Raw genomic sequence first — 13,749 nt, forward strand, 5'->3', positions numbered from 1 at the left:
TACGTGTTCTTAAGTTGTTCATCGGATCCGGCTCATATTCATCGACGCCATCATAATCATACTCATCTTCAACAATCATGTTGTGGAGAATAATACACGTCATCATGATGGATCGAAGAGCCTCGACATCAAACATTCTAGCTGCAGCCCTGATAATCGCCCAACGAGCTTGCAGGATACCAAAACAATGCTCGACATCCTTCCTACACCCTTCTTGACATTTTGCAAAGTGTTTTTCCTTTTCAATCTGTGGATGTGGCACTGTTTTGACAAATGTTGATCACCTTGGGTAAATGTCATCTGCAAGGTAGTATGATCCCTCGTATTGGGTACCATTAATGGTATATGTGCATCTCGGTGAGTTTCCTTGCAGCAGTTCGTCGAACACTGGGGATTGGGCAAGGACATTTATGTCATTCTGAGCTCCTGGAACACCAAAAAAAGCATGCCAAATCCATGTATCAAATGAAGCCACCGCTTCCAAAATGATGCTTTTGGCTCATTTTCTGTTGCTATATGCTCCTTGCCACGCACTTGGACAGTTTTTCCAAGTCCAGTGCATGCAGTCCATGCTTCCAATCATGCCAGGGAAGCCTCGCATCTCACCCTTCCTCAGAAGCCTTCGCATGTCCCTTGGCGTGGGTGTCCGGAGGTACTCATTGGTGTAGAGGGCTTCAATTGCAGAGCAAAACCGCATCAGGGACTCCAAAACAGTTGTTTTTCCCATCCTCGCGATCTCATCCACTTGATCTGCAGATGCTCCATATGCAAGCATTCGCAAGGATGCCGTAATTTTTTGCTCGGGAATAAGACCTAGAACATGAAAAGCATCCTCTTTTTGCACAAAGTATGAATCATGGTTGCAAATATCACTCATGATTTTGTTGAACAAATTTCGTTGCATTCTAAAACGTCGTCTAAAAATATGATCAGGGAATATGCTATTGGGAATAAAATAATCTTCCAATAGATTTTTACCTCGTTTTTCCCTTTTTCTATCGAGGTTTGCAACACGTCTTGGTTTGGCTATCTGACCCACGGCTTCCATGACACGGCGGGAATGTGAGGCCTTCTGCCTTCTATGGTGATCATCCTCATCCTCCTCCATGAAGAAAGCCTCATCTCCACCTCCACTTCCACCTTCCTTGAGATTGGCCAATTCTGCCTGTTGTGCCAACAACCTTTGTTGTTGCTCCTGCAACTGTTTATACACCCTTCTTGAAGAAGACATTGTAATAAGAACTCAAGATTTGAAAACGATGAACAAGGATCTGAGCTAAAAAGAAGGATTGAGCTTGGTGTGAGGATGGATGTAGGGATGTAGGGTTTATATGGACAAAAAAAGAAAGGATGAGGTTCTGGACAATGCCACGTGGCACTATGTGATTGGCTGAAAATCTTATCGAAATCTTGGCTAAATTATTGTAAACCGGAAGTGACACGTGGCGTGTCGGGATTGGTAAAAAATATTATCAGAAATCTATCCACAAAATAGTACGTTCAGATAATGACACGTGGCATGACGTGATTGGTTGAAAATCTTATCGAAATCTTGGCTAAATTATTGTAAAACGAAAGTGACACATGGCGTGTGGGGATTGGTTGAAAATCTTAGCGGAAATCTATTCACAAAATAGTACGTTCAGATAATGACATGTGGCGTGACGAGATTGGTAAAAAATCCTATCCGAAATTAAAACTATTTTATTTTTTTATTCTTTTAGACAAAATTTAAAAATATTTTAAATGGGCTGGGTGCCAGCGCATTTTGTAGGGATGGAGATCGTTTGTGCCAGCGCATTTTTTCATTAGGTGCCAGCGTATTTTTTTAGGGGTGGAGATGCCTTGGCCTATTACTGTTCATTGGAGTCTGTTACTGTTCATTTGAGTGGATAAATACGCTGGGTGCTGGCGCAAAGTCCTTAGGGGTGGAATTGCTCTTATATTGGTGACCTCACTAGACCGAATCACAGACGTCAAGGCCCGAATCGTCGCCACGGCCTCAGCATCCTCTTCAGCGTCATCGTCATGAAGCTCAATGCCTTTGGACGTACTATTGGTTGATGAGGCTGTTTTTGGTGTGATGATCTGCAGCGCCTGCGGGAAGTATAAACGAAACCTCCTGCTTTGGCTGAGCTGCTTTGGCGGTCTGATCGAGCTCCTGGAAATCTCAGCGGCCGAAATCTTTCTGGTCACACGAACCTAAGATCATCACCATGGGCCAAGCATTGGCCATGGTGTTGGAAAGACCCACGAGCCCGTGGACACATCTGGGATTCGAGACCGTGAGGAGGACTCCGGGTCGACCCGTTAGATCTCGTAGGCAGAGGTGGCGTAACCCGTCGACTGCTCGTTGTTCACCATTTTCTGAGGTTTGTGAAGCTCACTCACTGTGTGTTGATCGTGGTGTGTACGGGATTCAGCGAGGTCGCATGTTATTTTCTTCATGTCGGCGGATGAGGCCATGGCTGCCTGGAGAAGCAAGATTAAATCAAAGGTTGAGATTTATGTCAAAGCATGTGATCTTGGGTCGACTCTGGATGATGACAAAACTCGATCGTCGGAATACAATGTGAAGTGCGTAATGAAAGATGAACAAGTTGGAAGTTCGATCTGATCCCAAATGCCGAGATTATACATATTTGTATATTTCCACTACTTGTTTATGTAACATCTCTGCAAGCAGAAGAAAGAATCACTCAACTCTCACTCTTTCTCTCTCTTACTCTTTCTCTCTCTAGCTTTCTCTGAGTCTGTGCTACTTTAATATATTGTTTACCGACTTGTAAAATGTATCATTTGTTCTTTTTGTCATTATCATTAAATGAAGTTGTTAGATTGTTTTTAGTTATATCAAGCAAAAAAAAGCACCATGAAGAACACATATGAATTAATAAGGTATTAAATTAGTTAGTTACAATTTCTAGTCACCGATAATTTAAAAAAAATTATTTTATTTTATTACAAATAATAATCTATACTAAAAGGAGGGAGATCATTTAAATCCGAAATGTAATAGGTTGAAATAAAAGACTTAACTTTTAAGGCAATCCGTCACTTGCCATACCGTTTCAAAAATGAAGAAAATTAGTCATGACCACAATTAACCAATCAATATGAAGTTGCCTATTGGGTTTGCCCGTTCTAGAAGAGAAAACATGAACATCCCTTCTGCTTCCTCCCAATAGAGCCCAATTTGATCCTTCTCCTTGAAGCCTCTCCTCAGCACAAACTCCAGCCACCATTGTCCGTTGAGAACGTAAAGTCCGCGTCCCCAACAGGTGAAATTCACGTAATGCATAGTGTTCGTATCACAATCATGAACTCTGGCTCGTAAGCCCATTCCACTCTGAACCCTTTCGAATAACTTGTCGCCCAAGTAAGACCGAACATTGTCTATGATCCATTTTTTCGGAAGCAACAGACTCGCGTACTTTTCAAGGTCGCTTACCCCTAACTTGTTGATTTTCCAACTTCCAAGGCTCCTCAGGTTGCGGTAGTAGCTGGTTTTCTTTCATCTTCCTCGCAGACATATGGTCACGTTTACGTAATTTGGGAGGAAGAGAAGCAGGGTCTGATTCCAAATGTTTTCCTTGTTTGTGTCATAATTCCAAGTTGGATCACACAATGTGAGGGCAGTGGAAACTTGGTATGTTGATACTTCGTCTTCCATCGGTAATATTAATGTCGAAAATTAACAGAGAATTGAACTGCAGGGAAACAAATCTGAGATGGTTTTCTGTGTGAAAAAATTTGGATGAAATCGAAGAAGAGCAGGGAGAGTGAGTATTAATAAGGATTTTTCAATTTTATCCACTTTTGGTCGGGAAAATATTGCTACCCGTTTCAATTGCCTTTCCTTTTTTGCACTGAGTTAACTTGGATGTTTATAGCAGTGGAGATTTAAAGGAATGGTAACAACCTTCTCGTTCTACCTTCTTGGCTCTCTTTCTCATTTTGTTATGTTGTTCGGTGATCGGAACAGTCTACTTTCTATATCATCTTAAAAGATAAACTCTGCGCAAATTCAACCAAATCAAAAATTGTTTTAACCGTTCAATTAACATTGCTAGAGTTTTAAACAAGTGAAAAAACATGAGAAATTTTTCAATCGTAATTATCCAGTTGGTGTCATGAAATATCGTTATCCTTGCCATTTGGAAAACTTGCCCTTCCTTTTTCTGGACTGATTTAACTTTAGACTTCAAGTTAGCTTTTTTTGGACGCTGTTTATACATCTTCCGCTATTGAATCAATAAAAAACCAAAAAACAGGAGAAAAAAAATGAAGTGGTGTCCTGAAAATAATCATTTCTCCTCATCGCCCTCCTCTGCCCTAAGCACATAATTAACAAGCAAAAAAAAAACACATTAACGCAGGGAACGTAGCCTCTGTTGATTAGAGCAGTGTTTTCTCCCCTTTTTGACTGGGATTTTCGCCTGAAAGGCGGTTATCCTCCAGTGGAAAGAAAAATGGAGGTGCAAGATTTCAAAGAATTTGTGTAGGCGAGGATTTAGCTTTGGTTGCAATAGAAGTCAATCGCCAGCAGCCGTGTTGCAGTGCGGTGGCTGATCGCTATATATGTCACACGACTGATTAAATGACAGGAAACCCTTGCACACTGGAGGAATAGACAACGCGCCTCATGAGCGACGAATGCTGAATAAAGTTGTATGCAAGAATTTCGTAGAACAAAATCGTGACTTTTAAATCAGAATCGTCTGGCGAAATTCACCTCGTTATTTCATCGTTTCATAAATGCATTCCAACATGCTCTAGCAATTACACATACAATACATATGGCAGCGACCAGACAATCACACGACATATGGTAGGACGGATGTTATGACCCATTATTCCGTAATCTCTGCTTATCTAACAACATTTAGTTGCAGGATACAAAGATGACACGCACTAATCAGATTGTAATGATCAAATTGCCTACTGCAAAAACTCTCTTGGGTCGGTGACGTGACCAGTCAAAGCTGATGCAGCAGCCGTATAGGGGGAAGCGAGATATATCTGGCCTTCCTTGTGACCCATTCGGCCTGGGAAGTTCCTGTTTGTTGTTGAGACGCATACCTGCAAAGACAAGATGGTTAATAATCTCCCAGTATTTATCTTCAATACAATTGAAATTAAAAACCAAGATGTTCTCCTTTTCTTGCAACAAGGTTATCTGCATACGGGGTTATTAAACCCCCAAAGGCAGGGCAGTCGGCCCTAATTCTATCGAGGACGACGACATAGTGAATTGCAACAATCCATGAGGTCCAGCTGCCCCAAGACAGGAGAGCTCATTAGATCCTGGTGAATGTGTTGCAGAAAAGGATACTTGCCTGAGGTTCATTTAAGCGAGCATACGTGTCTTTCGGACCACCCAAGCAAGCGCCGCAACTGGGACTTGCAGGTGTGTCACATCCAGCTTCCTCAAATATCTGTGAGCAAGTCTTGCCACCAGACCCTGGTACTGGAAGACTATACACGTCCATCCAAACCTACAGATTTCAGAATACACAGCAAACAAGATTTCATTCATCATGCATTTCAGAAATTTCTTGATAAATTTATATCTACGGATGTTGTCGCCTAAGCACTTAATTCTGTAGCATGACAAACCTTTTGGGTAGCAGGCACAAGAAATGTGGGAACTTTGACCTTTTTCCCCTGCAATAAAAGCAATTAAATCTTTAAGCTTAAACCAATACAGTAGAAAATTTCAAAGAAAATCAATGTAGAGAGACAATAGAAAGATATACAGTACTAACATGCAACACAGGCCAAGGGGCTGGCCAAATAACTCCGAATAAAAGATTAAAAAAGTATTCCAAAATGTATTAGTACATAATGCTTAAATGTAATATGCACATAATGCTTAAATGTAAAATATATCAAACCACATGAATGCATGCCTATATCTTAATTAGAAAAGAACATTTGTGATATACAAGTTACATCCATGCAACTCTCTCATTCATACATATACAAAAGACACACATGCATATATTTTGATTGTGATTAGATAAACGCGTGATCTTGCAAATCGATGTCCATACAAAAATACACTCACATGCACTTGATAACAAAACATTCAGATGTCTATTGAAGTCAGTATATATAAACAATATCCCAACACAAATGTGACAGAGATTTGACTCCTTACTGATGCTAGAAAAACTCTGGCTGCGGCCATAAAATCCTCAGTTTTTCCTCCAGTACAAGAACCGATATATACTCTGTCAATTTTCACATCTTTGCATTCTCTTGCTAAAGCACGATTATCTGGAGAATGAGGCTGGAAAACAATTTTATATAAGTTAATCATGGAAGAGAGGCAAGCTTAGCAATCATTGAAGATCTACAAGGAAGACTAAACTATAAGAAATCAATGTATGTGTTGTTCACCTTTGCCACCAACGGCTCCAGTTTTGAGATATCAAATCTGTACTCCTTAAGAAATCTAAATGCAAACAAAATAAACTCATTAATACAAAGGAATTCCAAAGGGCCAAATCTCATGATTATTAGAGACCAATATTATGTTAGTCAATAGAAGGAATATAAAAGAAAATGCACATTCTAATCATGGTTATGCTTAAAATCCAATTCTCTTACACCTGATGTAGATTTGCAAATGATGATAGGGCAGTTCGTAACAGCCTGAACTAAGCTACATAGGACCATATAAAAATGTGACACTGATATGAATTTATTTTCGAAAAGTTGACTGTAGAATGATGTCATCTACTAACATTGTCAAAATTCAAATGCTCCATCAGTGCGTCAGAGTGCTGTAATGATTCCCAAAGTCCCTCAAAATCCCAGGAAATAATATTTTAAGAATCTGACTTTAAAATATTAGTCAATCTAAAAGATGTTTAAAAATGGATCAACCATAAAAACTAAACATAAGATTCTAGAGTGCATGTCCACATTGAAAGAAAAATACATGCTTCAGAGTTCAAACGTTATAAACTGGATATAGAAATGGACTAATAAAAGGTAGATAATTAGTAGTATAAATTACCTTGCTTTAGCATCACTGTAAACAGGTTCATAGGGAACAGAAGTCTTATCCTGCAATTCAACATAAACCATTATATAGCATGTGCTTGACAGCACAAATGTATGTGACATTCAAAAAACATATTTGTGACAATACCAACCACGACAAAATGTAACTGTAACAAAAATCAATAAAACCACAGGCATCACTCGAAGGCAATGGCTCTAAAGGAGGAGGTGGGGTGGGAAAGAGAGGGAGAGAGCCGACGTAGCATTAGCACTAACCTCAAGGTACTTAAATGTAGTGCTATCAGCAGGAACAATACCATTTTTACCCCCAGCCTCAACAACCATGTTGCATAATGTCATCCTTTCTTCCATCTGTTCAGCACAGGTTCATGAAATAGTAATTAACGAATACAACCAGATGAATGGTGAGATCATACATGCAGTGACGACCATTAAATTCACCTACAGATAAGCTTTCAACAGTGCTGCCAACAAACTCCATAGCTTTATATGTTCCACCAGCAACAGATATTTCACCAATAATCTGTCAGACGAAAATCATTTATCACGGAAACAACAAGAAGGCTAGATGTGTTCATCAATTTATATATCAAGTAAACAAAATCATATGCCCTGTCAAACTCATATAATTTGAACTTCTTGGTATGCTATACAGACTGAGTGGAAAAAATGCCTTAAGACCTGGTTAAACTTACTTGCAGAATCAAATCTTTGGCAAGCAAATAGTCAGGCATTTCACCATCCATCACAAATCTCAGTGTTGGAGGCACCTGCAATTTAAGGACATCACAAAAAGTATGAAAACACAATAATGTTTGGACATTATTGCAAACAACTATAACAATAATGTACGAGATACATGCAATGCAACAAAATTGTGAATCCACAGATACAATCATACAACTGGCTAGTTCATTCATAGCTCACACAGGAATGAAAAACACATTTAACTTATTGAAAATCAGAATTCCCCGTTTTTGGTTCTCCATAGCTGAAGGTTTACTTTCCTGTTTTCTAAATTTTAACAGTATCCATTGATTTGTTTTGAGACATTCAAAACTCAGGCTGAAACAGGCTGAAAAACATCCCCTTCTTGATATCACCTTTTCATGATCCCAATGAACGCAATCAAATAATACAGCCAAGTCTAATGGCTTTCATAAAGTCTAACCCATCACTTCAACAATCAAAAGGAAAGCAAATGAAAACCCTACTCCTTGATATTAGAATATAATAGAAAATGAGAATATCTCAACCTGGGCTTGCAATCGTGGTACTTGTGCCTGTTAAAAACTTGAGCATCAAATGCAAATGCTACTGCAGTCAGTTGTTTCATATGCATGTATTTAAACACCTCAAGCAACACTTGCTTCCCTGACATATACAACCGTCTAAAATTGTCCAAATCATACCATTTTCTAGAATCCTTTGATGCACTATATCAAGGTAGCACACACTCGTCATGCCTACCACCTTCATGATCACACTTAAACAAGAGGAATAAAGGCAGAAGAGTTCTGCATCATGTATTTAAATCCTATTGGTTGTCACTACCTACAATTCAAAGCCCTTTCATATTGTTTTCCTTATCATTTATTGCAACTTAAATACTACAACTTTCTACAACTAAATACATAGTTTTTTTTTATTAATTTTTGAAATCAAATACTCTGCCAAAAATCAATGATTCTCTCAGTATGTAGATGAACATTAATGCATGGGACATCGCATCAATGACATGTATCCGGAACAGTAATGTTTGAGCATGTGTAATGGCATAAGCCAACGTAAAAGCTGAAACCTCTGTTTCATATCTGATGGAAGATCATGATACCAGTGACGAGGGTTCATTAACCCTTCATTGGAAGTAATTATAAATGACTCAGCTTTAAGTCCTTACCATTTTGCATTGGTAATGGACAAGTTAATGGGACATATTCAAGATAATATCCCTTGGTGTATGCTTTTCGCAAGGATTCATACAGTTGACCCTACTTAGTGGGATAAGGTTTGGTTGTTGTTGTATCATAACCATGACCATTTAAATAAAACATAAGAGAAGGTAAGAAATAACTCCAAACCATTGGAGCACTACGGTGTAACAAGATCAGCAAATGATATCAATGACAAAAAATATTTATACGTGTAAAGCACAATATGAAAGCTAAACAGGGTGAAGGGGGCCCATATTCACCACTATGATGTTAGTGGAAGCTAATCCATCCGTAGAATTAAACCATTCGTATGAAATCCTCCAACCAGTGACAATTATATGTGATCAGAAAAGCAGAAATGAAAACATATTTAAAATCTGCAAACCTTGAGCAAAAGCTTCCCAGTGCCCAATACAAATCCTGCATCAGTGTTCCCAATTCCAGTAGCAAATTGTCCAAAAGCTCCAGCAGTACATGTATGAGAATCTGTACCCAGCAGGACCTGAAGACCAAATAAGGTGTTTGATTGCTGCTTTAGACTGAAAACCACAAAATAATATTGAAATCTTCAAAGGAAAGTACCTCCCCCGGCCTGCAATGACCTTCTTGAGCAAGTGCAACATGGCATACGCCCTTATAATCAGGGTTGGCCTGCCAAATTGTCAACTAAATTCAATATCTGATGATTAAACCAATTAAAACATGGTGAAAATTTAACACTTCAAAGCCACACCTTGAAATTACTTAGATCCTTGATATCATAGAAATACTTGATGTTTTGCTCCATGCAGAAATCTCTCAAGATATCCACATTACGATTTGCACGTTCATCAGTTGTAAATATATAATGGTCCGGTATGATTACAACCTTTTCACGGTCCCAAACCTGCAATATCAAAATAATGAAGCACTACTTATACCCCACAAAAACAAAAAATGCACGATTACAAAATCCCAGATATGAAAAATAGACCCCTTCAATAACAAACAACACACATACAGAGATGATGGATAGTGAGCTAAACAAATAAAATATGCCATCAAGGAACGAGGTCCATGAAAATGAATTCCTTCTTTTATTTCCTTATATGTGATTGGTTATGGTTATTAAAAAACAGAAACAAAGTAGTAAGAGAGGACTCGTAAACTGATATATTGCAATGGTCTCTTAGATAAATAAGATGTTTACCAGCAGTAGACTGACAAGAAAAAACAACAGACAACATTCTCATGACTGCCATCCACCATGGGGTTAGGTCAAAGCTACACTATGATGCTATTGTTCCTTGACTCTTGCAGTGATGTGCAGAAACCATTTGGGACACATTCATGCACAACGTTTCTTGTGAAGCTGGCCTAACCTGACACTTAGAAGTAGATTCTCTAACGTGATCATTACCATTGCCAAAAGAGCCAACAACAACCCAACTTGATCAATGAACTTATTAAGTCTGACTAAAAATTCGTCCCAACCCCTTTCCATTTTCGCAACCTACGAATATGGTTTCTGATTCTACTGCTAGTCTTTTGGGTGTTTAATACAGTAATCCTCTCGGAAAAACAAAAGCAAAAGCAAAAGCAAAAACATAAACAAGAAGAAGAAAAGGAAGTACCTTTGCGTTCTGGCCGAACTCTTTCTTGAAGATTCCAATTGACCCCGGGCCACAGACGTCATGGGTCATCAAAACATCGACATCAACCCAAACATTCTCACCCGGACTCAGCTGGGTTTTCTCAGAAGCTCTAGCAAATATTTTCTCAGTCATCGTCATCCCGGTCTTAACCTGAAAATTAACCAAACCCCAATTCAAAAACCCGCCAAATGGAGATTCCCATTAATCCTAATTGCACAAAACCAATTAACAAAAATGGAAAATTAAGATCCTGACCGAGCCGGTGGTGGCGGGCTTGCGCTCCGATTGCTGCGGAGACATGACAGAGCAAATTTTCTTGGATTTTCTCTTGCATTTCTGACTGGAAAGCGGCGTCGCAGAGGAGAAAGCAGAGAGATTCAAATCCTTCTGAGGTTCAAAATCACAAGTCCAGAAATTTAGTGAACATCCAAAAAAAATTGGAAAAAAAAAAACAGAGCTGGAACCAAAAAAACAAAAGGGACCTTGTAGCCGATGAAGGAGGTGGACGGCGGAGTAACGGTGGAGCAAGCCATGTGGGGCGTGAGAATGCGAGCTTATGCGGCGGAGATCTGATTCCGCTGGAGAAGAAGAAGAAAGTGAACAAAAAAATTGAAAGAGTTGTGTTTTGGTTCTGGGATTTGTGGGAGGAGGCGGCTGAGGGGCGTGTGTTTGGGAGGGGCTGTGTGACTCTGAGGCACGAATGACGTGTCGGGTATGTGATTGGCCTTGCTTTGTTTAGGTTGAGATAATTAAGTAATTTACAATAGCAGAGAATAGTGTTACTCTTGCCTTGCATTACAACGTGAATTCAAATCATGTCAGCTTCGTAATCTAATATTTAATCTAACAAATATACGGTTGACCAAAAACAAAGGGAAGTTGCGATCACTGTGATAGAATCGGCTCTCTTTCCTATCTCCTATCTCATTTATTGGAGAATTATTTGGATGACATTAGTTCACTCTTATGGTGTCATTTCGTATTAATAACATAAAAACATGTAAAATAAGCTAACACATATCTTTATATTATTGACGTGGCATGTCATGTGACAATTAACCGTGTCATGCAAGTTCTTATCGAATTATTGATATTTGTTATTGTATAGTGAATAGTGGCAGTTGACCAAATTTATATAGCAGATATGTAACACGTGCTTAACCAAAAAAATAGATGAAAAGTAGGATTTGCAGTTTAGATTTGACAATCGAACTTTCCGTTGATACTTGAACCAAATTTACTCGTGTGATTGCCATGTGTAAGACGGATAAGGAGAAAAAGTTTTAAGGTATTATTCCACACTTAAATCCTTGAAATGTTTTTTCTATTATTTATTGAGACAAGCGCGAATAAAGTTAGGCAGATTATATGAGAAATTTCATGTGGATTACAAGTTTAATCACTCAACAAATGTAGTGTTAAGTGTTGGTTTAGCTAATAATATAAACCCAAAAGAAAGTAAAGGATAATTAACTGAAGTTTAATAGTGCTTTTTGGGATTTTGGCTTAGGGCTCGGATTCTTCTTTAATATTCAAATTGTTGTCGAGGATTGGTATACATTAACCTCCACAATAAGGGCATATTTACTTATTGAAAATGAGATAAATTATGAATTAGATGATGCATAGTATTAAAAGAAAAAAAACAAAAGAAAAACAAAGAAGAGACCATCTGGTGGCTTTGCCACAGAAGTCTCTCCTCATAATTCATACTTTGTTGTTGAGATATAACATACATATTTCTTGTGTGTTAAATTGTTAGTAAACGCTGATTATGTCTGTAATGGAAATGATACTCATATCATGTGTATTCATTCATGTAAATAAGCATGTTCTCATATCATAGATTTCAATATATAGAAAAAGTACATAATTCAATATGAAGACTCATTGGATGTTATATCTACTCACTTGAATAAATGAACGTGTTTTTATTGTTTTAATCTCAACTTTTGATATCAAATCCGAAATATCAAGACACTTGGAAATGAATTATTCTTCCATAAAATGAGAAGAAACTGGTGAGATATGTTGTGAAAGTAATTTAATAAAAGTTGAAAACAACCCTTATGTCACATCCCAGCCCGGGCCCCCACCACATCCCGGGCTCGACTTCGCCGTAGCACGATATTGTCACGCCCTCACGGTTTTGTTTCTGGGTACTCACACGAGAACTTCCTAGTGGGTCATCTATCCTGGGAATGCTCTCGCCCGAACTAGCTTAACTTCGGAGTTTCAATGGAAATCAAAGCCAGTGAGCTCCCAAAATGCCTCGTGCTAGGTAGAGATGAGAATATACATATAGGGCTTACATGAACTACTCCCCTAAACGATATTGGATGTTACACTTATCGGGACAAACCATCCAAAAATTATATTATCAACTATTTCTTTTCCACACTCGGGAGAAATTCTAATTTTGCATTGCTGTATGAAGTTACCATTTGATGGGGAAAGTGTAGAGGTTGCAAGTCGTGGCAAAATCATCACCGTTACAAAGGATCCTATGGAAGGGCATAAAAAGGTTGTTCATTTATAGGCCAAGTGTTATTTGTGACTTGGAACTCATTTACAATATGAAAATCCGAAATTGGATCATAACTCTAAAGTGAACGTTAAATTAATTCAATCTCTTTTGCTTTGATTTTAATGGTGAAGTTAGAGGTATTTCATCAGTTTTAGTTCGCTGGGCCATTTTATCAACTTACCAATGTAAATGCATTGTACCAACATTCTCAATTTTTCTCATGTAATATATGATGTAAATAAGACTTTCTGAGTATGACATGCTAATACCCACAATTTTGTTAACTTAAACAAAGTTTCGAGACTTCACACGGATGTTAATAGTAAACGGTACCCTTTGCCACATGTACTTTCAAGACTTTCCGTACATTGAATAAAGTTACAAAGGCCGTGGCAGCGCGCAGGTGCACCTGCTGCTAGTAGAACACTATAGTACCCTCAATTCCCGAAGGACATCCTATTCCTCGTTTTGATGGCAATGCTAATAAAGGTCAACGAGTAAGTTCTTTAATATGCAGTCATAATGGCAATTGGAACCTGGAACCCATTGCAAATATTATATCACAGCGAGAGCATCCTTTGATCATGAATTTACCTCTTGAGCTTTCAAGTTGCTCTGA

General features: G+C 38.5%; 2 protein-coding genes across 2 annotated transcripts; both read right to left on the minus strand.

Moving 5' to 3' along the window:
• Positions 1-424: 424 nt before the first annotated feature.
• LOC126606902 (uncharacterized) lies at positions 425-1,134 on the minus strand. The gene is made up of 2 exons (XM_050274290.1): positions 979-1,134; positions 425-813 (listed from the first exon to the last, which is right to left on the minus strand). The coding sequence occupies exons 1-2, from the start codon at positions 1,106-1,108 to the stop codon at positions 500-502; spliced, it is 444 nt and encodes a 147-aa protein (XP_050130247.1). The 5' UTR covers positions 1,109-1,134; the 3' UTR covers positions 425-499.
• Positions 1,135-4,682: 3,548 nt separating this feature from the next.
• LOC126606901 (3-isopropylmalate dehydratase large subunit, chloroplastic-like) lies at positions 4,683-11,311 on the minus strand. Its single transcript, XM_050274289.1, has 15 exons — positions 11,086-11,311; positions 10,859-10,990; positions 10,583-10,753; positions 9,703-9,855; positions 9,552-9,620; positions 9,355-9,471; positions 7,731-7,805; positions 7,481-7,558; positions 7,291-7,386; positions 7,028-7,077; positions 6,406-6,460; positions 6,164-6,295; positions 5,620-5,667; positions 5,340-5,498; positions 4,683-5,082 (listed from the first exon to the last, which is right to left on the minus strand). The coding sequence occupies exons 1-15, from the start codon at positions 11,134-11,136 to the stop codon at positions 4,942-4,944; spliced, it is 1,527 nt and encodes a 508-aa protein (XP_050130246.1). The 5' UTR covers positions 11,137-11,311; the 3' UTR covers positions 4,683-4,941.
• Between the last annotated feature and the right edge of the window lie 2,438 nt (positions 11,312-13,749).

Source organism: Malus sylvestris, chromosome 16, assembly GCF_916048215.2.
Source record: "Malus sylvestris chromosome 16, drMalSylv7.2, whole genome shotgun sequence".
In the NCBI taxonomy this organism is placed as follows: Eukaryota; Viridiplantae; Streptophyta; class Magnoliopsida; order Rosales; family Rosaceae; genus Malus; species Malus sylvestris.